General features: G+C 35.8%; 6 protein-coding genes across 8 annotated transcripts; 3 read left to right on the top strand and 3 right to left on the bottom strand.

Annotated features, from left to right (window-relative positions):
- The first annotated feature begins 554 nt into the window (after positions 1-554).
- On the top strand, positions 555-1669 carry LOC107059558 (uncharacterized). The gene has a single exon (XM_015306167.1). The coding sequence runs from the start codon at positions 747-749 to the stop codon at positions 1308-1310; it is 564 nt and encodes a 187-aa protein (XP_015161653.1). The 5' UTR covers positions 555-746; the 3' UTR covers positions 1311-1669.
- Positions 1614-8439, bottom strand: LOC102578711 (proline--tRNA ligase, cytoplasmic-like). 3 transcript variants are annotated; one of them, XM_006341324.2, is made up of 13 exons: positions 8342-8439; positions 7456-7528; positions 7275-7360; positions 6548-6640; positions 6340-6456; positions 5375-5562; positions 4786-4852; positions 3251-3373; positions 2978-3130; positions 2595-2879; positions 2206-2424; positions 1887-1980; positions 1614-1810 (listed from the first exon to the last, which is right to left on the bottom strand). In XM_006341324.2, exons 2-13 carry the CDS (start codon positions 7475-7477, stop codon positions 1746-1748), a joined length of 1512 nt encoding a protein of 503 aa, XP_006341386.1. In that variant the 5' UTR covers positions 7478-7528; positions 8342-8439; the 3' UTR covers positions 1614-1745. The 3 variants fall into 3 exon arrangements, with proteins under 3 accessions (XP_006341386.1, XP_006341385.1, XP_015161652.1); XM_006341323.2 differs by having other exon boundaries at positions 7456-7525; XM_015306166.1 differs by lacking the exon at positions 7456-7528.
- Positions 8440-8986: 547 nt separating this feature from the next.
- Positions 8987-13327, top strand: LOC102579491 (50S ribosomal protein L3-2, chloroplastic-like). The gene is made up of 5 exons (XM_006341326.2): positions 8987-9473; positions 9891-10100; positions 10578-10682; positions 12224-12337; positions 12846-13327. The coding sequence occupies exons 1-5, from the start codon at positions 9162-9164 to the stop codon at positions 13017-13019; spliced, it is 915 nt and encodes a 304-aa protein (XP_006341388.1). The 5' UTR covers positions 8987-9161; the 3' UTR covers positions 13020-13327.
- A 453-nt stretch (positions 13328-13780) lies between these two features.
- On the top strand, positions 13781-14926 carry LOC102578374 (uncharacterized). The gene has a single exon (XM_006341322.2). It carries the CDS (start codon positions 14062-14064, stop codon positions 14692-14694), a length of 633 nt encoding a protein of 210 aa, XP_006341384.1. The 5' UTR covers positions 13781-14061; the 3' UTR covers positions 14695-14926.
- Positions 14927-15294: 368 nt separating this feature from the next.
- Positions 15295-20728, bottom strand: LOC102606368 (protein NUCLEAR FUSION DEFECTIVE 4). The gene is made up of 3 exons (XM_006341321.2): positions 20237-20728; positions 16415-17316; positions 15295-16067 (listed from the first exon to the last, which is right to left on the bottom strand). Exons 1-3 carry the CDS (start codon positions 20558-20560, stop codon positions 15602-15604), a joined length of 1692 nt encoding a protein of 563 aa, XP_006341383.1. The 5' UTR covers positions 20561-20728; the 3' UTR covers positions 15295-15601.
- Positions 20729-23752: 3024 nt separating this feature from the next.
- LOC102606030 (uncharacterized) lies at positions 23753-24740 on the bottom strand. The gene is made up of 2 exons (XM_015306165.1): positions 24669-24740; positions 23753-24472 (listed from the first exon to the last, which is right to left on the bottom strand). The coding sequence occupies exon 2, from the start codon at positions 24451-24453 to the stop codon at positions 24007-24009; it is 447 nt and encodes a 148-aa protein (XP_015161651.1). The 5' UTR covers positions 24454-24472; positions 24669-24740; the 3' UTR covers positions 23753-24006.
- Positions 24741-26936: the final 2196 nt, after the last annotated feature.

Here is a 26936-nt window from a genome sequence, read left to right as displayed (position 1 = left end):
TGGTTGGGTTGGGGGGGGGGGGGGGGGGGGCGGTGACTGGTGAGGCTGACCCCCATAGACCAAAGACTATTCTAAGCGTGATTAATGGGCAATATAATCCATGAATTTATTACTTCTAACTCTTTTGGACGAGTCCTAAATTCTAATTCACATTTTTGGCCAATTCTTGGATGGAACATGGGGCTTCAAGAGTAAATGACCCCACTAAACAAATGCATACCCCCAACTTTTCCTTTTTCTTTTCATATTATTATTCAGACTAACTTAAACACATCGACTCAAAAACTACACTCATAATTTTGAAATTTTGATTCTAAAACTAAAAAAAAGGTGAGATAAAAAAATCACACGATTAACTTGACTAATTTCAGAAAATACCTATTACTTCTCACTCGTTCACCAAGATTTAAACATATCATATGAAATTACCTATTATTTTTCTTATATAATTTTCAACTTACTTTATTGATCATAGTAAAACTAGGCCACACTGATATCCCCTTTTTTCTTTTAGTCACTCTCAAGTTTCAACTACCACCTAATTAAGCAAAGCTACACACTTAATAAAAAGTGAAAGTGCAAAATCTCAGCAACCAAAATTCACCACTCACTTTAAGCCTTTTAAACATTATAATATAATAATGTCTTCATATCCACCTTCATTATAAATATTTCTACAACCCCTTCATTTTCATTTCAAGCACAGACCAAAAATCTGAGCAGAAAAAAAAAATACAGTAAAGGCCATGGATTGGTTTTCTTGGTTGTCCAAAACAGAGCTAGAGCCTTCTCTTGTGTATGAATATGGCCTAGCTTTAGCTCATAACGAGCTCGAATACGACGACGTCGTTTACTTCAACCACGAATTTCTCCAAAGCATAGGCATTTCGATTGGCAAACACAGATTAGAAATTCTCAAACTTGCTAAGAAAGAAAAAGGAGCGATCCCAAATTCCATGTCGAGATTTCTCCAAGTAATTAAACGCACAAAGAGGCGTTTGTCAAAGTATATAAGGAATTGGGGTCATAACGAGGAATTAGCACTTGCTTTAGTCCCAAAAAAGATTAGCAGTTCCAGATGGAAAAATTCTATGCTGAAGAGGAGGAGGAGCAGCACAAGGGTTGCTGCAGCTAAGCAGAATACTCTGTTAATCACAAATGGGAGTCCCAATTTCATTTCAGATTCAAGAATGAACAGTTTCTCTAGTCCGACGGTTAATGATGAAAAAATGGGAGATGATTATTGGGCGTCGTGTGGAGTTGAAGCAATCAGGTGGGATACAATGTTTCAAAATCTAAAACCAACTTAATTTCTCTTTGCTCGATAGATGTCGTCTCAACTTTAACTTTCTGATTTGAGTTCTAGATATGAAAAAAATTCTAGTAATGGGCCTTACATACATGATGCGAATTCGAAATATTGAAGGAACTCCGGGTGGAAAAACAAATAAAATGGTGAGAGATTTGGAATTTCTGTTTGCTCATCAGTGGTGGACCCAAGGAGAAAGTCACCCATGAATGTATAGTGTGTGTTATTCATGGGATTATTATTTCAATGATTTTACATGTTTCTTAAGTACTTCCTTTATTTATTTAATTCAGAGATCCGAATATAGTGATGTATTTGAGTTTAATGATTTAATGAAATTCATAGAAGTTATAATCGTCATGATGAAGATGTATATAACTGAATTTAATTCTAAAGAGTGACCTTAGAGCAAAGTGTACTGTGAGGGTCCTTATCATCAATAGCTACGGCCCCAGTATGTCCACTTCTTAGCAGGTTTACCCGACGCGAAGCACAATGTACCTACAACAGAGTAAAATGACATATTAGATGATGGCAATAACGCTGAGCCTTCAACAAATCTGCAGGGAAATTGTACCTTCAGGCAGCTCAGGCTGATCAAATGGGGAGCAAAGTGTCTTTACTGAACCCATCTCGCCCTTTGTGCGTGCCTTGACATCTTTCTCAACGTCCTACCAGAAAGCAATTATGTGAAATTAAAACCAAGCTGACAACTACGTGCATCACCATAAAACACACATAGGAATGTGTATCAGGGATCACATAAATTGTGCAAATTCATATTATTATTGTAGAGAGAAATTACTATGACAAAATAAAACATGCTACTGGCTGAAAAACAGGATGCATCTTTTATGGGGTAGTAGCATCACTTTGAAGTTAGACAGGAAACATACCTCCTCATCACACCAAGGAGCCAAGACCAATTTCTTTTGGCCCAGTGCTACAGTAAATTCATCCCAGGTTCTTACAATCTGAACACATGCATCTCTCTTTTGCTTGGCAACATCGAATAGATTTTGTTGGATAGTGGCAAGCAAATCTTTTACTTGTTCGGCAAGATTGGCCATGGGAATATCGGTTTTGGCTCCGTTGTCACGTCGAACAGCTCGTACCTTGGAGTTATATCAGAACTTTGAATCAAACAACATAGGTAAACATATACACGTGTATTTAGGCTTCCACACAAATAGTAAAGGTTCATCACACAAATTTTACCGAGTTCATTTTAACTTTCATAAACAACTTACTACTAGAACGAAAGGAGAGGAAGTAGAATTCTTACCTGGTTATTTGCAAAGTCTTTTGGTCCTATTTCAATCCTAAGAGGAACCCCCTTCATTTCCCAATGAGAATATTTCCAGCCAGGTGAATAGTTGTCTCTGAAGTCTGCCTCAGCACGAATACCTGATTCATTCATTTCTCTAACGGTAGCAGCACAAGCATCATAGATCCCTTGAGTATTTGCATCCTTGTATGGAACAGGAATAACAACTACTTGAGTTGATGCTACTTTAGGAGGTAAGACCAGACCTTTGTCATCCCCATGAACCATGATCATAACACCAATCTGTCAGAGCCCCAGGAAAAAAAAAAAGAGGGGTTAGTTTGACCTCCAAAGTATAAAAGTGAAGAGACAAAGTTGCTTAAATGGCATTGAATTCTTACTGTTCTTGTAGAAAAGCCCCATGAGTTCTGCCAGACCATAGCCTTCTCTCCCTTTTCATTTTCAAAATTTATCTCGAAAATTCTTGCAAAATTCTGCCCTAAACAATGAGAAGTTGCGCCTTGGATACCACGGCCAGTATTAGGGATAAAAGCCTGGCAAAAAAATCAGGGAACAATGGTGAATAAATGACAGGAGAATTTCACCAACAATTTCCAAAGAAAATACTGTTAAGAACCGCCAAACAATGTCTACACAGATGCAGTCTTCAATACCTCAACTGTAGTCGTATATAGTCCACCAGCGAACTTCTCAAGCTCACTTTTCTTTCCCTTACTGACCGGAACAGCTAAAAGTTCTTCATATATACGTCTATACAATTCCAAGATTTCTAGAACCTGAATAAAGACAGTTGCAAGATCACTATGTATGAAAAAGACTACATCTATAAGCAAAAACACTGAACTTGAACAAAGAAGGGGAAAGCTGATAGCAGCAAGTCTTCCTTAGGCTTAGGGCATCTCAGTTCCAAAGCTATTAATTCTCATAAAAGTCTATTGATTTGCTCAGATAATTATCCAGCAATAATGCAAGACAAGAAGTCAACTAGGAGAAAACCACTTCAAGTAAAGAAGGGTAAGCCAAAGCGAACATAAAGTAGTCCTTAACTGATGTTTAATTTGCAGGCTGAGAAATATAAATCTCAAATACTTAATTCACAAAGACAATAATGTACCAATGTAGAAGGCAGGTTTGGCAAGTGTTGGAACGGACGAATTCTAAACTGATCTTATAGCTGACCTGACCCAAATTATGACACTGGCTCCAAGGTTACATATATACATGAAAGTAACTTCTTTGCTAGTTGTCATACCCCTATCCTGAAGTAATAGTTCATATCTGTACTGAGAGTGTTCCATAATACACTCATATAATTCTACTTCTTATTTTGCCAACCCATTCCCTTTTCCTTTTTGGACAATCAAATAAAAAAAATCACTTTCTGAGGAAGCTACAATCTGATCCATTCTTCATTTCAATATAACTCTCACCAATTTAAACCTATTAAATAAAAGAGCAAAATGTTACCCACATTCTCCCATTTGAAACTGAACGATACACATTTCTAATTTCTCTTATTTGTACCAACTTCAAATAGGACATAAAACTTATGTCAATTCAAATTATCTTTGATGCTGAAACAACAAATATTGAAGTTGACAGACGATATGATTCATCTTTTATCTCCTAGTTCTTCCAAAGACCTAAGCTGTTAACAACTGGTTTGAAGGACTAAATGTAAAAGCTCATAAACAGCCTAATTACAAATTAATCAATGAAGAGAAGAAAACTAGATAGGCCCATCAGTAATCACCCCGACAGCTGTAGACTTCCAACTTCCAACTTCCCAAAAGATACTCTCTCTGTTCCCCCAGGTAACAAAAAAAAGAAGCAATGTCATGTTCTTCATGTTCCTTGCTTTGGCATTAGTATCACAAAGCTAAATTGTCTGTCCTAGAAGCGCCTACTAGTTCTATGTTGATTTATTACCTAATAAAGTTCTTCTCACGGAACTAACTGTATAAGCAATGACAAGACTAAGATGGCATCATACATGATACAACAAATAAAACACAGGAAAAAAGCTGAACTGGAAAATTCACTTTAAAACTACCTTACAGAGTTATTATATTGTTATCTACATCCAATGCACTCAAGCCACGCACTACACCATGGTACTTAAAGGTTTAGTTTTTGTTTTAAACAACTTTAGAGGCCGATATGCATACTCCAAGATATAACCATATACCTCTGCATCCGATTCCTCCTTTGTTGCAAAAGCAGTGTGTCCTTCTTGCCAGAGAAATTCACGACTCCTGAACAAGGAACATAAGCAAAACATTAACTAACATCTCGAAGTCTCAAAGAAGTTAGGATTAAGGAGTTACGGATCTGTTTGGCCATAAAAATTATTCATTTTTTTAGGGAATAATTTCACTTAATTTGAAAATCAGCGTTTAACCATGAAAATCCCAAATCCAACTTGAAGTTGTATTTCAAATTTGGAAAACAACAAATAACTTGTTTTCCAACTCACTTTTCACTTTTCACTTTTGAAGTTGGATTTAAGTACATTCAAGCATGAACGTTATTTCAAATATTCTTTGCAAAAAGTATAACCAAACACAACTCCATAAATTCCAAATAAAGAGAAAAATATTTGGAATTATTGCCAAACACCTATGTAGTTTTTGTTGTATAAGCTGCAATCGAAAACGCTTGAACATGCTCACAAAGGAATGGTAAAAGGTTTTAAGACAAAAATAAACTCAAAAGAGCACCTGATGAAGGGGTAGGGTAAAAGGTTTCAAGACAAAAAAATAAACTCAAACGAGCACCTGATGAAGGGGGTGGGGTTGCTAAACTCCCATCGCACGACATTGCACCATTGGTTGAGTCTCAAGGGCAAGTCACGATGTCCCCTTATCCACTTAGAGAAATAAGGATACATTACTGTTTCACTAGTGGGTCGAATCGCAATGGGTACTTCCAAATCAGAATCACCAGATTTTGTAACCCAAGCAACCTGAAGAATGACATAAACCCATTATGGGCATAGCTAATAATAAGTCTATAACACAATCCACTCCCCATATAGTAACTGAAGGGGTGCTGAAGAATTATAAGCCTTGAGCATAGTTATTAAAATTTATAGAATACATTACACAAGTGATGATACCAACTTAACACCATAATATGATACTTACACAACAAAGTTATTACTATTAAAGTTAACCCCAACCTAAAAAAAGATCCAAAAAAATTCAGGCTTCTGGGAATCGTACATCACCCAAATTCTCTATATCTTTTTTTTTTATACCAGAGGAATCCCTCGGAGCCAGTGGAGAAAGTTAGTGGGTAATGTATGCATTTCTCTACCTAATTCACTTCAATATCGGCTTTTATCTGTGGCAGGATTTGAACCCGTGACATATGCCTAACCCACACATTACAAGTTAGCTCTTACCATTAGACCAAAAGCTACATCACCAAAATTGATGATGACTTTCTGAACTTTATGATACATTAGAATGAAGTTTTTAAAGAAACAAATAGCAAAGCCCTTGTCGCTATTAAGTACTATCTTCAGCAACAGCCAGCATGAATAACAGGGCAAACATTCTAATTACAAATATTTTGAAAGATTCCAGGAAATTTCAGCATTAAAGATATAAATATTATAGGCAGGAAAGTGAGAAACAGTGGAGTAAACATTTATATCGAAGACATTGTACACGCTTCACTGGCTGAAAGAAGATAAACTGTCCTACAATAATTGACTTAAAAAAGTGCCAAGTCTCACCTCAGGTGCAAATCCCTCTATGTGGTCCTTTTCCTTTTGAAGAACAGCAGGGGACACAAACAGAGGAAAGTAGGAGTTCTTTATCTTCATTTTCTTAATTTCGGCATCGAAAAAACCCTGAACATACAGAGCTAACAATCAATCCATCATAAATGACCTCAAATAATTAGTGGTGGGAGAAAAAGAGAATTTTCATGGTCAAGCTTACATGCAATATCTCCCAGATAGACATTGACCATGGCCGTAGAATATAACAGCCAGATATGTCATAGTACTCGATCATTTCACCACTAACGACAACCTATATTGATTGGTTAATGGAGAAGCTTGTAAGTCAAAATTTCATAAATGATGAGAAGGAACTCACACATATAGTAAAATAGACGACACTTATCCATATAGAGAGAGCAGAAATGGATTGGGAAGGAAGGAACTAGTATTGCATTCAGGAGGACTTTAGTCAGACAGATATTTGTACTAGTTATGTGTTAAGGAGTAAAGAACTTCAAGAAAAATCTGTCTTCTAAAATATTGGAGAAAGAAAAAAATAGATGTGACCACTGGAAGTGGAAGAGCTATTTGATGAGACTTCATCAGATGATTGTACAAGAAAGTATTCATTAGCATAAGAAAATTGGGAGATCTGTGAAATTGGACAAGAAATTACAGGGAAAAAGAACAGAATAATGAGGAAAACATTCAGTAGAACAAGAAATGGAAAATTTATGAAATTTGACAAAATTATAGGGACAAAACAGAAGGAGAAAAAATGACAATGGAGCAAGAAAGAAAGTTAAACATAGTTTTGAGCTTCTTTCCATTCCATCTTTGTTTTTGCACCAATGCAATTGACCACAGACACATCGTCATACGAACATGAGCAGGTAAATATTATCAAATTTGATAGCTCATATAGTTTGATCGCCCAAGCATACCTCAGAATACCACTCTCCAAAATTTTCATCCTTTTTGTAAGAGAGACCAAGACCTGTCTCTTTCTTGACTTCTTTCATTTTTCCCTCTGAAGAAAGACAAAAAATGATGTATATTACACAAACCAACCTAACTAGAGCAGCAAGTCTTCTTAAAGAGATATAATGTAGCATTATTACTTACTTTTTGGATCTTTACCAGACATGCTTTCAAGCTTCCAATTAAGTATACACACAACCAATAGCCAAGATAGCTGCTTCATAAATGAAGGTTCGACAACCAACCCATGAAAATAACAAATATCAGCTACTTCTCTTTTCTCATTTATTTGATCAGCACCACAAGAAGATAGTGATACTCCCCACCTCCCCCTCTTTTTGATTTTTATTTTAGAGAGATAAATCAAAATTTTCACATAAGAGTTGAATTATTCCAATGTAATCAAGCGCAAAAAAGCTCTAAAGTCCGTTGGGGCAAATAAAGCTAGGGCTTTAATGAAAAAAGGCGCAAATGGCGAATAAATGCAAATATCTATGTTTAGCTTAAGAGTAATAATTAAAAGCATGAATAATAAATATATGGACAAAGACATTAGAAAAAAAATAAACAATGAAGTGTTGCTTCTTCAAGAAAGACTCATTGAGAAGGAAAAGTTGTATGTCTTAGGGCCTTGATGACGACACTGAAGGGCACATTAAGCAGGCGGGTTTAACAACACTGATTTTTTCCATCCTTGTAGTTGTTATAGTTTACAAAGTTGTTGTATGAATACAAGATAGAGCATTTTGATATGCAGAAAGATACAGGTGATAGAACTAGTCTAGGACATAAGTAAGAACAAGATTCCAACTTGAATGCCTTTTATACTAATATTAGTAAGAACAGCCATATACAAATGCGGGAATAAAGAGAAGAGAAAAAACTAACTAAAGTTACAACATTTGAGTAAAAAGACTTGCTTTATAGGGGAATTATAGTGTTGAAACTGTCAAACTACATCCATTAGACTATGTTTAGAGTGTAGTGTAAGCTTAAATTCTACAAGGAAGCAGGAGATAGTGAAACTTACATGAAACAGATAAAGCTCCCAAAAATCTTATAATAAAAGAAGTTGGATTTAGGGAAGATAAAATGCAAAGCTTGACTAACCTTGCCAGAAAAGAGACGTTTTCGATGGAGGGCCGGCTGCTTTATATACTATAAAAATAAAGACTTGTTAATTGTTGTATTGATGGATAAGAAATACTAGAATGTATTCCCTTTTTTCTAAATTATTTGTCCACTTTTGAATTAACACAAAGTAATTATTAATATAATGAGTTTATCATTTTACCTCTATTAATTATGAAGTGCATGAATTAAAAACTTAAAATTTTCAAAAAGTTTTACCTCTTTCAAAAATAATTAATTGAGGGTATAATAGGTAAAAATATTTTGTCCTTTATTGATTTGTCAAAATAGACAAGTAATTAGGAACAACTAAAAAAGAAAAAGTGGACAAGTAATTAAGGACAAATGGAATATTAAAAAGAGTCGAAGGATAAATTAATAAAAATATTTTTCTTATTTATGATTCTTAAAAGGCCTGTAAAAAATGAACAAGTAAATATGAGACGGAGAGAATACACTCCCTCTATCTCAAAATAAATGTATTTACACGTCTCTTAATTAACATTAATTACGAGGGAGTTTGCTTTGATTAATTAGGAGTTGGGCCGAAACATTCAGTTCAGACCAATAAGCCTTGAGGCCTTCCTGAAGCGGCCCTTTTGAGTATTCGCATTTCTCTCTTCTCTTCAAGTTGTTCTCGTCGCCGACCAGTCCTTGCCGTCTTTTCCTTTCTCACAGACAAACAGAAGGAGGTGGAGTAAAAGGAGAAAGCTCCTCCAATGGCGGCCGCATCGAGAAACCTCATTTCTCATCTCCGCATCCTTTTATCGTCCACAGTTTCAGAAACCCAGTTCAGAACCTTCAGTGCTTGCAGTAGCCAAGTCGAGGAATTAAGGACTCGGATTATCGAAGGAAAACCTGCAATCATGACTCCAAACTCCAAACGGACTGGAGCAATTGCTGTCAAATGTGGAATGACTGCTCTATGGGACAAATGGGGAGAACGCGTTCCCATTACCATCCTTTGGTTGGATGATAACATTGTTTCTCAGGTCAAAACCCCGGAGAAAGAAGGCATATCTGCCCTACAGGTTCTTCAATTTCGATTGATTTTCAATCTAGCATGTCTAGCTTCTTAAAAAATTATGCTAAGTTCTTAAAGACTGAATCTTTGCCCCCACGAAAGTAAAAATGAAATATTTTGTTAGTGCTAGCTGACTGTTGTCAATTATCTGCTCTGTTAATTCAAATGCATCACCTAAAGAGTTTTGTTATAGTTGTATTACTGTATCATAGTACTCATTGCGAGAACGTTGTGAACGTGTTTTCAAGTCTGAATGGATATTCTGGTGTCTTTTACACTTGATATTGGCTGAATAAGTTATCAGCCATTCGACCAAAAATTTTGATAAATAAAAGAAATTGGTTGCCTAATGGTTTTGAGGATGGTGTTGGTTACTCTTTATGCTGTGGCGTGGTCTAATTGATCTTTTTATGGTGGTAGTTAGATTGGATGTGCTCACAAAAAGGAGAAGCATTTGACAAAACCTGAAGTAGGTCATTTTAGAGCACAAGGTGTGCCCATGAAGAGAAAGTTGAAGGAATTTCCTGTTACTGAAGATGCCCTTCTTCCTGTTGGAACTAGCATCAGTGTCAACCATTTTGTTCCAGGCCAGTATGTGGATGTTGCTGGAATTACAAGAGGGAAAGGTTTTCAGGTGTGGAGTAATGTTGATTATGTTTATTGTTTGATTATTCTAGTTGATTGGTCTTTACCTTTTATGGACTTCCGCACGCACCACAGGATACTAGTGATATTGTTTGATGAGAATAACTCATATTTTGACCTCAAATTGGCCTTTGAGACCAAGTTTTCGTACTTAATTGAGTTTTTAATAAAGACGCAACTTGAAATTTTCAATTTTGTTGCTGATTGAGCATTTCTTAATCTTCATGGCAGTTTTTTAATAGAAGTAATATCACATACCATCGTCATAAATATTAGATATGAACTCTCTAAGCATTAGCTAATGGTAGAAATATAGTTTTATTTATGGAACAAAATTCCACCTTTCTAGCTTCTACTGTCTGTTCCACCTCTTAAGATGCGAATTGAACTGTTAGTGTTGTCTCACTCTTGGAGGGCATGTCTCATCTGATGAACTGTACTAATGATTGAGGAATTTCATGAGTAGGGTGGAATGAAAAGATGGGGATTTAGCGGTATGCCTGCATCACATGGTGCTTCATTATCTCACAGAAGTATTGGTTCTACAGGTCAAAGAGATGCTCCGGGAAAGGTAGGCATTACCTTTTCCTCAATTTTATGTAGTGATCTACAGTGTATGAGTTCTATTTTCACAATTAAATAAGTGGGCACTTGCCACACTCCTCTTTTGGTCAAACTTATAACTATGTGCCTGCTAAATTGCAAATAGCATGCGTGGTAATTATTTAAATTGTTTTAAACATGATATGTCATTGAAATTGTTATCTATTTGCGACTGATTGTTATTTATTTGAAGGAGAAGTAAATCTTGTAACTAATAACTAAATAATGCTTCAGTGAGGTGTATTACAAAAAATATTCTAGCAGTAAAATATAGTCATTTGGTACAGAGATATTGTGCAAGACTTGATGAACATTGCTCAACTCTGTTTTCCCCACTCTTTCTTTATTCCTCCACAATTTTAAAATATAATACATTCTCATTGTTAATTTTTTTGTGGACTGCTTACGACAAGATCATTATAAGCTAGCAATGGAACTATGTGTAGCAAGGGGTTATCACTTCATGGGTGAAAGCCATGCACTGATAAGTTTTTGCTTCAAGCTATGGTGCACAAAGTGATTCCAACGAGAATCGGTTGCTTCTTTGTATCTCGACTTTGAGGTGTTGGATTCATATCGGCATTATCATAGGAAGCTAAAATTAGTTATTTAAACTGCTATATAATTTTACTAAATTTGTAGATGATTTAATGATTTTGTTTGGATCATGAGGTGCCTGATAATTTATGATATTCTGAAAACTGTGCATTTCGCTCCAAAGAAGCATGCACTTTTCTTCTCACTTTCGCTTCAAGCTCTATAATCCTTGTAACTTTTTTGCGCTTTTCGCTTCTAAAAACGCTTGAGCCCTTTATCTCCCCTTTGTTAGCTGACCCTACCTTTTCAATTCCATATTTATCCAGCTATAAAATTATGGAGAAACAGAGAAACAACTAGTAAGAAACTAAATTTTCCGCATACAAATGCCAAAACATGTTCATCCACGATATCATGGACAGAGTTCCTTGGCCGATAGTTTTTGAGTGGAGTGTTGGACCTTGGAACTTCCACGCAAGTAGCATATGGTGAGCTGTTAATACAGATAGCGGCTTTTAAATCAAAATTTGGGTTTTATATATCAAGGATGTGTTATTGAACTTACAGAATCTCCACCCACTCCACCCCAAAATTTTTGGGGCGTGGTTGGGCTTACAAAAGAGTACCCATTCTTCTGTACATGCAATTGTTTCTTGTCTCTGAGTGTTTTGCCAGGTAGTTCTAATAGATATTGGGCCACTTCAGGAAGTATGCTCATGCAATCCTCTATCATGTTGTTGAGTTTGACCGTCATGTGTCTAAAAATATGCTCAAGAACCCGTGACATGCTAAATTAGTTGGAGCTTCAACCTCACATCCCGGGAAGATAACTTAGCATTTGATACACTTGATTAACTTATTTGACTAAATATTTGATTGGAACTGAACAAACAATTGATTTTGTATGATGCTGTTGTAGAATCTAGTTAATGTTACAAGCTTCCGCTTTCATTTGTAATTTTTTCTTTAAAGGTATTTAAAGGGAGAAAAATGCCTGGACGCATGGGTGGAGTGCAACGAACTGTTAAAAATGTTTGGGTCTACAAGATTGATCCTGCCAGAAACTTGATGTGGGTCAAAGGCCAGGCAAGATTTTGAAACCTTTCTCGTTTCTTTTAAATTTAATTCACACGGATAAGAGAGTTATCATCCTGAATGCATTGTTTAAATATAATTTTCCTTTCCTTTGCAATCTTTCTGATGAAATTCTATGCGTTCAAACTCTTATTTATGACTAAAAGTTGGTAACTTGTCAAAAAAGAACAGAGAGAGAGAGAGTTGGTAGTGTGACATGGGCAATCAACAGTATTACCCCTCCCCCCTCCCCCGCGGTATGCGCTTTCTGATGAATATTAGCTACCTGTAAAAACTACCAGCTGTCTGCAAATATATGGGAACTAGGGGGGGTTCACTTTTCTTTCTTGGAGGTACCAACTAATTTAGGTCTGAAGAAAGGTGTCATTTCAATCTCTTGCATGGGAACTGTGATTAAACTTCTTCGATCTGGGTGGAATTCTTCAGTATTACGCCAGTCTTTGCGCAGTTCTATGGATAGATAACTCAGAGCCAGTGATTTACTGTAACTTCCTTTCAGGTTCCTGGAGCTGAAGGTAACTTTGTGTTCATCAAAGATTCTGTGTACAAGAAACCAGATATTTCAACGCTTCCGTTTCCCACTTACTTTACCCCAGAAAACGAAGATCAAGCAGATTTGGAACCATTAGTGGCTGATCTTGGTGATACAGACCCTTTTATGGCTGCTGATTGATTCTAGGCAATCTAGCTGTGACCATGGCATTTTCTGTCTTTACGTTTTTTATTTCTTCAACAAGCAGCAGTGAAGTGGTAGAAGGAATTTATTCGTAGTAGTGTTTGACATTTCTCTGGCTGATGGTACTCTAATTTTGAGTTGTACTACAAAATTTATCTACTTCTTGTTGGATAGGGTGAAATTTAGCTACCACTTCCAGAGAAATTGTACAGACACAAACTAATTATGTTGTTGCTGGATGACTAGAGCTAATAACAGAAATATGATGAATGGAGAATTATAAACTATAGTAGTTTGTCATTTTACTTGTATTCTGGTTCAAACCTATAGTTGTTTGCCTCAAAGAAAGTATTTTTGACATGACATGATGGTCCCAAAGGTGGTGTGAACACTTCAGCCTAATCTTTACCTGTCCTACATTGAATGCAGCAATAGCAGAAAATCAAAATTTCTTCAAACAAGTTTGCTGGAAGGTTTGATTGACTGATAATGGAATTACAGGTGTTAAATCAGCTAGTTGAGTTGAATTTGAGCGAATCAAAATGAGTTGAATCAATAATTAAGCTAGTTAATTTTACTTGAGCTGAGCTAATTTTATAATTTCTATGTTTGTTTTATTATAATTAGCTTAAATTATCAATTAAACTTTTATTTTCACAATTCTAACATAGCAATTATTTTTAAAGAAGCATGTGCTATCTCTTTCTTTCTTCCTTCACTTTTAATGGGAAAATGACAGTTTGCAAATAATAAACCATCTTCTAAGCCGTGACTGATGGAAGAAATGAACCCTACAAAGAGAAATCCTCATTTATGCATGTATTCAAAAAGTCTGATCAAACTTATAGACTTTCTGGCCTATTCTTGAAAGGAAACATAGTCTTTATTAGTTCACGGGTCCTTCATCTTTTGTCACTCTCAACTTCAACTACCATTCAATTCCCACCCAAATCAACTCCCAAGTCCTTAAAATTTGGCTAACTCCAACATCTTTAAAACTCTCCATCTTCAACAATCAAAATACATATACTGAGACACCATGGACTGGTTTTCATGGCTCTCCAAAACTAGCCTTGACCCTTCTCTTCTTTATGACTATGCTATTATTTTTGCTCATAATCAACTTGATCAAGATGATATAGAATATTTCAACCATGAATTTCTCCAAAGTATAGGAATTTCAATAGCCAAACATAGGCTAGAAATCCTCAAGCTTGCTACTAAGGAAAAGGGAAGAAGAAGCTCAAGAAAACATATCTTTTGGTTAGTTGTAGCTATCAGGCAAGCAAAACAACATTTTACCAAAAGCTTTAGCACGTGGACTCGTCGGTCAGATTCAAGTGCCTTGCTGCCTCTGAGAAATTGCAGTTCAAGATGGAAAGCATCTATGTTGAAGAGGAAAAAGAAGCTAACTGCAGCTAAACAAGAAAGGCCAGTAATGCAGAGTATTAATGCTACTACTAATCAAGGAAGGTTGATGATGCTCACAAATGGGAGTCCCAATCTCATGATAGATTCTTCTGATGCCTGGATTAGCAGCCCTTCAAGCTCCACTGCTGAGGATTTTCGCGATGATGAAGACATGGACGGCGTTGATGGTGGAAACTGGCCAACTGTTGCTATTGAAGAGATTAAGTGGGATGCAATGTTTCAAGACTTGAAACCTACCTGAGTTGATTGAACTCTCTCTAATATACCTTAGTTAATTTATCCTCATGCTTTTTCTTCCTCTAGATACCTTGAACTTTCAAGTGTTTTTGGGAATTATTGCATTATAATTTTCTGAATTCTTTGTCTATAAGCAACAGAATGCAGAGTTTTAACTTTATCATACTGAACTTCATATCCAAGTTGACTATTATGGTTTCTCAAAAAGAATCATGGTGATTAAACCTTAGCACATTCTTTTCCTTTCAGCCAGTTAATTGACAATGCAATTTTTTCAGTAAGTTCACTCGGCAATAATGAGCTGTATGTTAAGGACTGGCTGTGTCTCTCCCTCTCATTTATTAAGTGGAAATGGAATCTAAAATTGTTAGTACCTTTTTTTTTTGTTTAACCATCTAGTATTTTGAAATCCACTGACCTGACTAATCATGATTCGAGCAGGATAGGCCCACTAAGGAGGTAAAGCGCTTCCTACAAAGATATTATCCATTCCCACCTTGATTACCACTTATTAGCACTGCTAAGCAGCTCTTACTAAGGATAAAAAGCTAATAGTACTTCACTACATTTTCGGAATCAGCCAATAAATTTACTTCATGAAGAATAGAATTTTGCAGGCAATTTAATGCACTATTTATTTCCTGAAATAGAAGCCTCAAGTTGTCCCCCAAAGATCATTACAGAATCAACAGTAGTAGTACATTTTACTGGGACATCAACCTTACTTTCAAACTTCAGTTTTACCCAGAGGAACATGATGGAAGCCACATTCAATGAGAGAACAATTCCAATTATGTTCACAGTAGGAGACAACATTCCCTTGTCAGTAGGGAAATGCAATAGGGATCATGAAAACAGGTAAAATTCTATATTATATATAAATATATAGATGCAAAAGGTGACTACGCCAATTAGTGATCAGAAGCCTGAGCCAAACGGAAAGAACCTGCAGCATACAACATCTGGTAGACTGGTCTGATTCTGATAGTCAAGATCATGCTCAAGAATGCGCCAAAGGCAGAGGCTCCTGCTAAAACCAGAAACGTGAGCCTGAAGCAATTTGGGCCCAGACAGTGCGATCCTTGTTGCTTTCCTGCCTCTGTGTCATAGACATAACCAGCCAGTAGACCAGAAAACAGGAGTGCTCCTAAAGGATTGCCAAGCTGCATGAAGTTGAATATTATGCCAAAATGTTTCAAGCCAAAAAGCTCGGAGGAAGTAGGAATCATTACACCAAACTGAACACCGAAGCAAATCCCTAGTAATGCAGTCGCAGCATAGAGAGTACCACTCAGAGCTGAAGCATAAAGAAGGAATGTTATAATCATGAGGATTTGTGTTATCATCATCCAAAATGTCCGTGGTATTGTTTTTGACCTGCGATAGACATGATAGAAGTATAAAATTGTCGGTCACCACTAAGCCACACAGCAATCTGTCAATCTCTAATTGAAATCATTCTTGAACTTACGCATTAAATGATTTAAGTGATGCATTATCAATTACAAGAATTAGGAGCTAGCAACCATGAAGATGGATAGATTTATCGCTAGGAATAGTATCAATAAGAAATGTCAAATATAGGAAAGCATTTCGAGTTTCTTCTGAAACTGAAAGCATTTGTCCCTTGCCCCCAGCCAAGTGAGTGAGAGGGAATATCAGCACATCATTATCTTCTTTCTTGGGAAACAAAGATAACAGGAGGGGATATACCAGATTATTACCTTACAAAGTGTTCCGAAACAACACCTGCCCCAAGACGGCCCAAGAAATTGCAAAAGCTGAACAAACTCAGTAATATCGTTGTGTCATTTACACCAAGTGCAACTCCAATCTGTGCTAAATTATTAAGAACAGTTACACCAGAGCCAACACCAAAGAAGTATGCAAGCCACAGAAGCCAGAAGTCAGCTTTAATAATAGCTTCACGAAATTTGAAGTCTTCACCTCTTCTAGGTTTCCTTTTCTTCTTCACTGCACCCTCACCCACAGCCAACAGCATATCCACCTCAGAAATATCTTCACCTTCACGGAAGCTCCCAAGGTCTGCTTCTGATGAAATTGGAGTTAATAAGGACGCCGTTTGGCTGGAACTGATTTCTTCTTCAGTCAAATCATTTGAGGAACCATCTAATTTTCCAGGTCTCTTATGACGAGAAGGAAAGATTGTCATCTTCAAGGGAATTGCTAAAGGAGACATCAATAAGATAACCATTACTCCAACAAGTATATAGGAGATGGAATTATTTAGAGATAGAATGGTCTTCAAAATTGTTGTAGTGAGAAGATAAACTGCAAGCAACAGACTTGCTGCTTGTGTGAAAAGAAAATGGACATGCTCAGAAGAATCCTCGCCAGAAGCTGGTGTGCAAGCCCGGATAAAGTACATCATGGCCAAACAGATGATCGGAATTCCCAATGTTAGAAACAGCAACAAATCTGAAGCTGAATCATTAAGAACCATAGCAAAGATCTCTGTGAAAACTGCAGCGCTCAGGCCAATATAGCCTTTCAGTATCCCAGCAACAGTACCTCTACTGAGAGGGAAGTTCCTCATATTGGTGACAAGTACTGCTGTTCCCATCCATGCACTGCTGTTTGTAGCAACTACCAGTGCGAGCCAAAGCTGTCATTCAATCAGATATCGACAGAGAAAACTATGAGAACAAGTTGTCAGTAAAACACAAAACTTCAAATTATGTCAATGGAGCCATACCCCAAACATTTAAAAGAAAACAAATCAAAGAAGTCACCAGAATAAAGCAATGACATTGCGATTTGATTGAAATGAAGAACATGTAGTAACATCTCTCTTCTCAACATGTGGTTAAAGCCATTGAGTCAAACAAGGATTTGAAATTGATAGAGTGATGACAAAATCAGATACTTCTTCCTCAAGTTCCCAATTGGAAGTACCAAAAGAGAAATACATCTTACAACAACTCTTGATATGCAAACTTGCAACCGAGTAAGCTTGAAATGATCTAAATCATTTGTGGCTAGCTAGATGAAAAGTAGAACCAAGACACTAAAAGAAGAAAAAAATAGAACTTGAAGAAAAGAATCGCACTTAAGTACACATATAAGTCGGAGTTCCCCACATATAACATAGAATGCTGGTGATACATAGAGCTTGAACACTTCAAAGCATAGCTTGAGAAATATAAGAGTTTGAAGGAGGCACTAGACAGATGAGGTGACAAAAGAGACAGGGTGCATAATCTAGGAAGAGGTGCATCAATAACAGAGCTTTCAGAAGAAAAAGAAAAGAACCCCTAAGAGCCTATTTGGATTGACTTATTTTAAGTGTTTCTAAGCTAAAATAGCTTTTTAGCACTTTTGGAGTGTTTGAGTAAATTAAAGAAGTGCTTATAACATATAAGCACTTGGTTTAAAGCTAAAATGATAAAAATAAGTCAAAAACTAAATTGCTTATAAGAACTTGCTAGTATGCAATGACCTAACACTCTTATGAACAGGGGCGGACCCACATAGAGTCCACCGGGTGCTCGAGTACCCATTAACCTCGTCTCGGAATATATATGCAATGACCTAACACTCTTATGAACAGGGGCGGACCCACATAGAGTCCACCGGGTGCTCGAGTACCCATTAACCTCGTCTCGGAATATATATGCAATGACCTAACACTCTTATGAACAGGGGCGGACCCACATAGAGTCCACCGGGTGCTCGAGTACCCATTAACCTCGTCTCGGAATATATATGCAATGACCTAACACTCTTATGAACAGGGGCGGACCCACATAGAGTCCACCGGGTGCTCGAGTACCCATTAACCTCGTCTCGGAATATATATGCAATGACCTAACACTCTTATGAACAGGGGCGGACCCACATAGAGTCCACCGGGTGCTCGAGTACCCATTAACCTCGTCTCGGAATATACATATATATATATATATATAGGTAGAAATGAAGAGGTATTTATATAAAATTAACATAGAGCACCCAATGAACAAATGATCTGCTGATCCATTGGCTCTTGGTGTGTGTGCTTAAGGTTGTTTAAGTGTTGTTAAGCCCGGGTTTGAATCTCACTGTTAACATGTCTTTTTTATATTTTTGACTCCGCCACTTTCAGAGCACCCACAACCTTAGAATCCTACATCCGCCACTGCTTATGAAGGAAGCTAATGATAATTACTCCTCCACGAATACTGATAGTTAAGGGAAAGAAAAGAAAAATAAGGGGATTGCAAGAATTTTTCAAGTGAAATAGAAAGCAAAGTAGAGTTAACAGAAATTTTAGCTGCATTTTGCAGATATAATACTATCTATGCTTTGATTCACTATCCACTGCTGCTTTGAGTTCTTGCACAAAACAAGGCTAAACTAAATATGAGATATAATAATCAAAGAAAGATCAGCAGAATGCAGATACTAATATCTGATGTTTCACTTCATAGTTCCACTCTTGTGGTAGAAAAATTCACACAATAGAGTTAGCTTGGCAATTAGAGCAGAAGGAAGGCAGGGGGAATAAGTTGGAGGCTCACCAAGAAGGTTCACGCAAGAACTATTACATCCATTTTTGCAAACAAGATCTAGTATGTGCTACTTTTTGTTTTAAACAACTTCTAAATGCAACATTGGCCAGATATGATGAATATATGCAATACCTTCTGTGAAGGTACAGTCAGCTAAATTCTAGAATGTAATCTCAGGCAGGAAATGATCCTCTATAAGGTTCAGAACTTTGCACTCATATTCACAGATGTTAACCTCTTCATCATTAGAATATCTAGAGTTCCAAAAGATTAGTGAAGAAGTACTAACAATAGCAAAATAATAAGCCTACGAGAAATGGTTGGTAGTTCCTCCAATTATTTCTCAACTGTCTATTCAGGTCCAAACAATGAAAATAGATCTAATCCATGTCAAAGTTAAAGTTTACTGAAAAAAAAGATCTAATCCATGTCAAAGTTAAAGTTTACTGAACATGAACTCATACAATAAGGATTAACAGAAGAATTTATGTCACATGCATGTACTCAGGTCACAAACCTCCTAGCAATCAAAGACACATGGTTTAAGAATTTAAAGGTACAATAGGAAAATCCAAATACAGATTCCACATTCCAGTAATTAAACATACCTTTTTTTCTTGTTTACGTGTTGAGATAAGATACAAATGCACAAAGAAATGAATTTGTGCCTAATCCAATGGCACATCTGAACATGCTGGTGGTTCAATCCCATAACTTAAAATTAGATGTACCCAAGACCAAGAGTACCATAAATTGAACCTACTATCCTCAGTATCAGCATTCACAATAACTCAGTGTTTCTATAACAGAAATAGTTCATAACTTATCTTTAGGAGGAACTAAACCTGGAATCAATTAGAGCATAACCTTTCTCCCACCCACCCCCAACTTAAAAATCAACCATTAAATACAACAAACCCACTGTAATAAAAGAGACAACAGTTAAAATAGATACTATAATAGGAGGAAGATCAGGCAAGGCAGAACTTAAACTGTAAAAAGAAAGAGAGTAAGCAAAAGAATTCAAGAACTCACAACCCAGTAAGGCAAGGACAGTACAGTCTGGCTGACAGCAAGCCAAAGAACACCATAGCCAAAAAAAGAAAGGCAGAGACCAACAAGCAAAATAACCCAAGGTGGGAACTTGTTGCAAGCTATTCCTGGAAGAATCCCAACATTCTCCCCAATATCATTTGCTACTCCAATAATAGTCAGCTGCTGCTGACTGAAACCCAAAACTGATTTCAAAGCAGGGGAATAAAGGGGGAAAGTATAAGCTGAGCCAGCTGCTATCTGTACCCAAACAGCAGCAGCAAGACCTACCCATGGTGGTCTACTTCCTTCTTTTAGGACAGCCATTCTTGAAACTACAAAATTTGCACCCAAAATTTAAAAAGACCAATTTTTTTATACTCCCCAACTTGGTAGAGACGATGATCATTAATGTAAGAACAACTTGAAATAGACCAACAGCAGAAGGGACTGTGGGAGAGAACAACGAAGTGTAACGTGGACAAATTCTCCAGATGGTCCATAAGTTGTACTACATTTTATCAAGGCTTAAAGTCATCTGCGGCTCCTTAAAGTTATTCGCATAATTCGTTTAAATAACTCAAGTAAGGTTTATACCTATTGAACACCTATGCTCCTTAAAATTGATACCTATTTGACATTTTTTTTAAAGTCAGCCAAAAATATGATATGTGTGTACTACACTCGCTGTGATGTGGCAAATTGATGAATTAAATGATTACATGTGGTATTTGGTTCCAAAAATTTATTTTAAAAATGAATTTCTAAAAAATAACTATTTTAGTTAATTTAGCTAACTAAAAAAAATAAAAAAGAATTTTCTAAAAAACCCACCCATCCACCCACGGCAACCCCTCATTTTTTTCTCTCCAGTTGATCCAAATCGTCCCCAACTCTCCAACAAGACAATCCCTCCCTCAATCGATTTTTCAATTGTAATTCTCTCCATCTAGTTTTGGTGCGAGGAAGATGAAAAAGGTTTCGTCGGAAAATTTTGAATTCTTATTACCCATGACCGAAAAAAATGGAGTTACCTGACAGATTTTTTCTGAATTCCATAACTGGTGTTTTTTGGAGTTGAAGAACTCTTCGTTTCTTTTTAACTATCAATTTTAATTCTATGGAATTTCATGATACCATTTTTAATAAGCTTAATTAGTTTACATTTTAATTTGAAGTGGTGATATCTGTTTGAGTGACCAGAAATAGATATGAAGAGAGGCCGACTAACTTTTTTAACTTCAATGTTTGAAAATCTTCTTTCTTCTTGCAAAATCACATCAATTCGTAGATTCAGAATTCTTCTTTCTTTTTATTTGCAAAATCACATCAATTCGTAGGTTCAGATTTTATATATATAGAGAGAGAGATAACAAAGAAAAAAGAAGTGCAGAGAGTTTGGAGTTTGAGGAAGAAGATGATGGCTGGAATAAGGGGGTGGGGTTGATTTCTTTGTTTATCAAGAAATCAAATAAATTTTAGTTATTTTAGTGCCCAATGTCAATAAAAGAATAAAAGTATAAGTTTTTAAAAAATAAAATATATTTGAACCTATTCACGCGCTAATACTAAGTGAAGTACACTTATGTTGCCACATCAGCATTTTGTGTTTAATAGGTACGTGTTTTGAACAATTTAGGTGTTCAATAGGTACAAGTCCTAATTGAGGTGTCTAAGTGAATTATGTGGACAACTTTAAAGGTCTGTCGATGACTTAAGCCTTTTATTAAAGTGTGATGGGACACATGACTTCAAATTCTCCTCCACCTTTGTTCCGCTTAAGTTGTGAACAATACTAGTCCGGAGTCTAAAGGATACTTTTTCGATTTCTTATGAGGAAATAAATGCACAGTTCTTTACCATATAATTTTATTGATATTTTTTAGCTAAGAAAAGTGTTCTTTAGACTTCAAATTCAGAAGAATACCATGTATATAAAGATTTGAATGGAAAAAACCTTCTTCACACACATTTCTAGTGTTGGTTTGTATAAATATTTTTTATTGGAACGAATTCCCTTTAAGGTCTATATAGTACTCTATTCCATTACATGCGTAAGGACAATAAGAAAAATCAGCTTTTGTTGGAATAATTACAACTAATTCTATCAATAATTATAGTGATCGAACCATATGTCCTTTTCCAACCGAAAGGAACTTACCTATACACTCGATCATTTAAAAAATTATTTACATTAATGATTGATTGCTTAGGGTCAGGAATCACTTAACTAATATTACCTAACAACATTAATGTATCCAATTTGAGCAGTAAAAAGTAAAATTTCCTTTCTATAATTATTATCTTGGCAAATCTCTAGATTATTTTTAATCTTTCACTAGAAAAAACAGTCCATGTAAGGAAGCTATCACCATTAGCATCCAAAGAGAGCAAAATATAGGAATCATAGTTGCAAAACGTTGTTATTACAAGGATCTGAATCATAGATGGACTTGGGCCGGCCCAAATTATACATACATATTCAAATGGATAATATGGGCTTGTTCCTAGGTCCACTTTGCCACACATTAATGTATCCAACCTCTCGCTCTTTTTGAGTGAGTCTATTGAAAATAATCTCTCTGTCTCAACGTACCGTGGATATGTTGTATATATAGTACTCTAACGTTTGTGTATTTACTGTTCATATTCTACTTTTTTTAACAAAAATTTTAAGTAGGTCCAACCGGGGCAAAAGATGGTGCGTCTGAGTTGTATTTTTAAATAGTCTCGTGAATATTTAAGTAATGAGGAACAATGTATGAAGCTGCAGTTAAGGCATATAGTATTGAGGAGCCTAGCATTTCTTGTATCACCTCCATCAAACACGCATAACCATCCACGTGCTTTCTTCAATACCCCAAATTTTATTCATTTCTATGCAAAAAAATCAACTACCATTTAGAATGGCAGTTGAAATAATCAATTTTTAGTCTCTTCCATTTTAGGCTTGCCAACGCTGCCTTCGGTATAATTTGTTCAATAGAAATTAAACAAAGGAGCCCACTCACCCCACACATCATGTTTTTGGACATCATTTTGCCAAAAAAAGTCTTGAATACACTATTTAGAAATTTTTGGCCAAGTGCCACTTTTCTCTTTCCATTCTGGCAAGTCATCTCTACACTTTTTCATCAAATTCGTAGGGTCTCCATTTTGGGGGTTATTATAAATTGCAATATTTACTGTTTAAAAGTTTAAAATACTTCAATTTTTTTCTTGGTCCATTTGTACTTCGCTTTGAGTCGTAGATGAATTCGCCAAGAGGTCACTGTCATGATCCGCAGGCCACATTCCACAAGAAAAAATCAAACCTGTAAAAGAACGCCATATGTTAGCATCAATAGTTGTTGTGCTTCGCATATTAAACAGACACCAAAAAATGAACTAACAATCAACTACCAAAAAATGAACCTCCAAATAAGTAGATTAATGGCACGCAGATGTACCGATTATTAAGTTCTAGCTGAGTATGCAAAAAAATAAATCACAATTTGCACAAACAAGGAGAAAAAAAACTGAGATTAATTTTGACGTACGTCCAGTTGATTATAGATCTTTAGATTATATTGTGATATATTGAAAAGATGTATATGACATGCTCCTGACTCTAAACAACAACAAAAAAATACAAAATTTTTGGGGTTCGGGAGTTTTCGCCTGAAAACTACAAAAAAAGGCATAAGGCCTTTTCCCGAGTCATCCCCTGGTGACTCAGTGAGTTGATGCTAAATCAGGAACTGTACAATCAAAACGATTTCACAAAACCCTCTTTAATTCTCGGCCTTCGACATGACGGAGAGCCGGCTAGGTCGCGGCTGAAAGTCGTCTCTTCGCCTGAGCTGATGAGAAGATGGACGGATCAAAGCGGCAAGCGCTCTTTTTACCAGATCACCTTCTACAGTTCCAATCCGGACGAGTGAGTTTGTCATCGCCGATCTCCGCATGTTCAGGTGATAGCTAGATCGATAAGAGGAATTTGAATGACTCCGATTTTGGCTCATATTTTTGTGAAAACTGCAACGGAATGAACCTGGATGCGTTGTCGGTGAGCACATGCATGTTTTCTTCTGATTAGACGGCAACGGCCTGCTGGTCTGCTTTTGTTGATGAGGGTAAACTGAAATCGAACGGCCTGCAGAGGCGGAAAACCTTACATTTGGCGATGGGGAAACGGATCGGCGAAGATTCACCCGGGTTGGAGATGTGGATCGGGTCATGAAATCGGAATCGGAATCCCTGTTGGAGAAACTGGAAAAACTAGGTGAAGTTGAAGACATTGAGTATGAGCAGAACCGACCCGAAGGTGAAGTGGATCGTTGAAAATGGTGATGAAAACTTGAACCATGAGTTTTGCTTCTAGAAGATGAAGCCTCCATTGTTGTTTTAAAAAAGAGAAAAGAAAAAAACAATATTCTGAATTTAGAAGAAATACCTTGAAAGTGCCGTTTTGCTCTCTATTTCGGCAAACCTAAGTATAACGAAGGCGACGATTATATAGGAAAATGAAAGCAAATGGCAAGATGGTAATTTAATGACACTCGAGGGGCAGTAAGGTAAACTAGCACAGGGTGAATATGTTGGGGGGTGTGGGGGCTAGGGTTTTCCAATGGGTCAAACGGTAAATCACCCAAAAAGCTATGGGCTATGAGCTTCTTCGATGGCAACGCTCACGCGACAAAAAGAGAAGTGATGATGACGCGCTATTAATTGTGTGTCGTGTTGTGCACGTTGTACCAAAATGGAGGTGGGATTGGGAAAAGAAGTTGGGCGCCGAATCTGTGGCCATTTTTCTGTAAGATTTAAAGAGTGATTGACACGTACCCCTATGCCTTTGTTGGTGTCCCCAAATCAAAGGAGGGAACTACAAGAATAATCCAACTATTGTCTTGACTTCTGGACTGACGATATTGTCCCTTATGTCGGTCACTTATTTACCCTTTAAACCCATCATATTGAGGGGTTACTTGGGAATAGGAATTGGGAAATGCTATCCAGGTGTCCATTATTTCAATTTTTAATTGTATTTAATTAAACCTTAAATCGTGATTAGCGTATTAAATTTGGGGTCGTTTGGTAGGGAGTATTAGGAGAAATAGTCCTTGTATTATGTGTGGTATTATGTAGTACTATGTTTGATAGGAATTTTGGACCTATATATAACTAATCGATGGATTAGTTATACACCCTCCATGGTATTATAGGGTGTATAACTAATACCTTCCATTTGGTGGTATTAGCAATACATGAGATCTATTACCATGGGATTAATATATGTAAAGACAAAAATACCCCCTCAATCCTTTCATTTTATTTATTTTCTTGGTTTTATGTTTTATATTTGTACAAATAAATTTATTTAAATCGATTAGCTTACAAACTTTATTATTTAAATAGAGTTATTTGTAGCTAAAATATGAGTTATTTAATCTAATTATTATTAATATAAAATATTATAATCAGACTAATATGCTAATGTTGATGATGAATTTAAGAGTTATTTTTGCTATTTAAAAACATCTTGAGTATAAAAATAGTTTAATTTATTTTGCTATTTTTTAATTTTATGATAAAGAGCGATTTTGTATGATAAAAGTCCTAAATTAAATGATTTTATTGATGTAAAACAATGTTCAATAACTTTTTTCTATAGATTCTTATAGTTGTGTGACCTTTTGAGATATCAACTTAAATATATTAAGATGACAATTATTTATCCTCAAATAATTTAAGTGAGAAAATAGTGAACTTTAGTGATAAAAAATTTCATCTCCTAGCTAGTTAAAAGGCTATAAAAAAATAATATTATTTGTCAATTATCTACCTTGACTCAATTACATGAAATAAAAAATCTCATAATAACTCAAAGGTATAATTGAAAAGAAGTTTCCTTGTAGAGTTTTAAATCCCACACAAAATTAGGTGGAAAACAACGAATCAAACACTTGATAAAAATAATTTCTGCATTACTAATTCAAGCATTATCAATCTCTGCATTACTAATCCCTACACTATTGATCTTTCTACCAAACGACCCCTATAATTGCTATTGCGAAAAGATCTTTGATAATACGTGTAAAGTGAATAACATGGCTATAATGGATACAATCAATTGTTCTTGTTTCGAAATGATACATAAAAGTATTTCACCAAATACAGATGTATATTTAAATTTATATAAAATTGTGTAAGTAGACACGCGTATTTTATGTGATGTCTTGTGTGTATTATATTATGTAGGACGTGTATATTTTTGTATTTAATTTTATATAAATTTAAATATTTATTCATACACACAAAATTGAATGACGTCTTTTTTATTAATTGAATGACATCAATATCAATAAAGAACACATTTATATACTCTGACTTGTTCATTTATTTTGCTTTCAAATATAATTGTCATTCACAAACTATGAGGTCCATACAAGATGTGTTTCACGAGTCCAAAAAGATGTTACGTTTTATAATAATGTATTTCAACAAAAAAAATCTAAGTAAGAAGTTATTTGATTTTTCTTTTTTAAGTCAAGCACTACTAGTTGCCCAAAAAAAGAAAAAAACTTGGAAAAAAAGTTTTGATTTTCTAAATTATAATTTTAGACAATTGGATTTATAACGAAGAGATTGAGACGTTTTCATTTTCCACAAAGAAGAGATTGCGTGAGACATCGGATTGAAAAAGTTGATCAAATATAAAAGT

Source organism: Solanum tuberosum, unplaced genomic scaffold, assembly GCF_000226075.1.
Source record: "Solanum tuberosum cultivar DM 1-3 516 R44 unplaced genomic scaffold, SolTub_3.0 scf00026, whole genome shotgun sequence".
NCBI lineage: Eukaryota > Viridiplantae > Streptophyta > Magnoliopsida > Solanales > Solanaceae > Solanum > Solanum tuberosum.
The sequence above is the reverse complement of the archived record's forward strand: the minus strand, read 5'-3'. Positions and strand labels throughout refer to the sequence as shown.

What these genes read in the sequence shown, in the direction of transcription:
- LOC107059558 (XM_015306167.1), top strand. Translation starts at nt 747, where the DNA reads ATGGATTGGTTTTCTTGGTTGTCCAAAACAGAGCTAGAGCCTTCTCTT.
- LOC102578711 (XM_006341324.2), bottom strand. Translation starts at nt 7,477, where the DNA reads ATGTCTGGTAAAGATCCAAAAA. An exon ending in CTATCTGGGAGATATTGCAT is followed by an intron (nt 6,457 to 6,547) that starts GTAAGCTTGACC and finishes CTGTATGTTCAG; the next exon opens with GGTTTTTTCGATGCCGAAAT. An exon ending in AGGAGGAATCGGATGCAGAG is followed by an intron (nt 3,374 to 4,785) that starts GTATATGGTTAT and finishes GTCTTTATTCAG; the next exon opens with GTTCTAGAAATCTTGGAATT.
- LOC102579491 (XM_006341326.2), top strand. Translation starts at nt 9,162, where the DNA reads ATGGCGGCCGCATCGAGAAACCTCATTTCTCATCTCCGCATCCTTTTA. An exon ending in AAGGCATATCTGCCCTACAG is followed by an intron (nt 9,474 to 9,890) that starts GTTCTTCAATTT and finishes GGTGGTAGTTAG; the next exon opens with ATTGGATGTGCTCACAAAAA. An exon ending in AAAGAGATGCTCCGGGAAAG is followed by an intron (nt 10,683 to 12,223) that starts GTAGGCATTACC and finishes TTTTCTTTAAAG; the next exon opens with GTATTTAAAGGGAGAAAAAT.
- LOC102578374 (XM_006341322.2), top strand. Translation starts at nt 14,062, where the DNA reads ATGGACTGGTTTTCATGGCTCTCCAAAACTAGCCTTGACCCTTCTCTT.
- LOC102606368 (XM_006341321.2), bottom strand. Translation starts at nt 20,560, where the DNA reads ATGGCTGTCCTAAAAGAAGGAAGTAGACCACCATGGGTAGGTCTTGCT. An exon ending in TGTCCTTGCCTTACTGGGTT is followed by an intron (nt 17,317 to 20,236) that starts GTGAGTTCTTGA and finishes ATTGAATGACAG; the next exon opens with CTTTGGCTCGCACTGGTAGT. An exon ending in GTTTCGGAACACTTTGTAAG is followed by an intron (nt 16,068 to 16,414) that starts GTAATAATCTGG and finishes TGTCTATCGCAG; the next exon opens with GTCAAAAACAATACCACGGA.
- LOC102606030 (XM_015306165.1), bottom strand. Translation starts at nt 24,453, where the DNA reads ATGACCCGATCCACATCTCCAACCCGGGTGAATCTTCGCCGATCCGTT.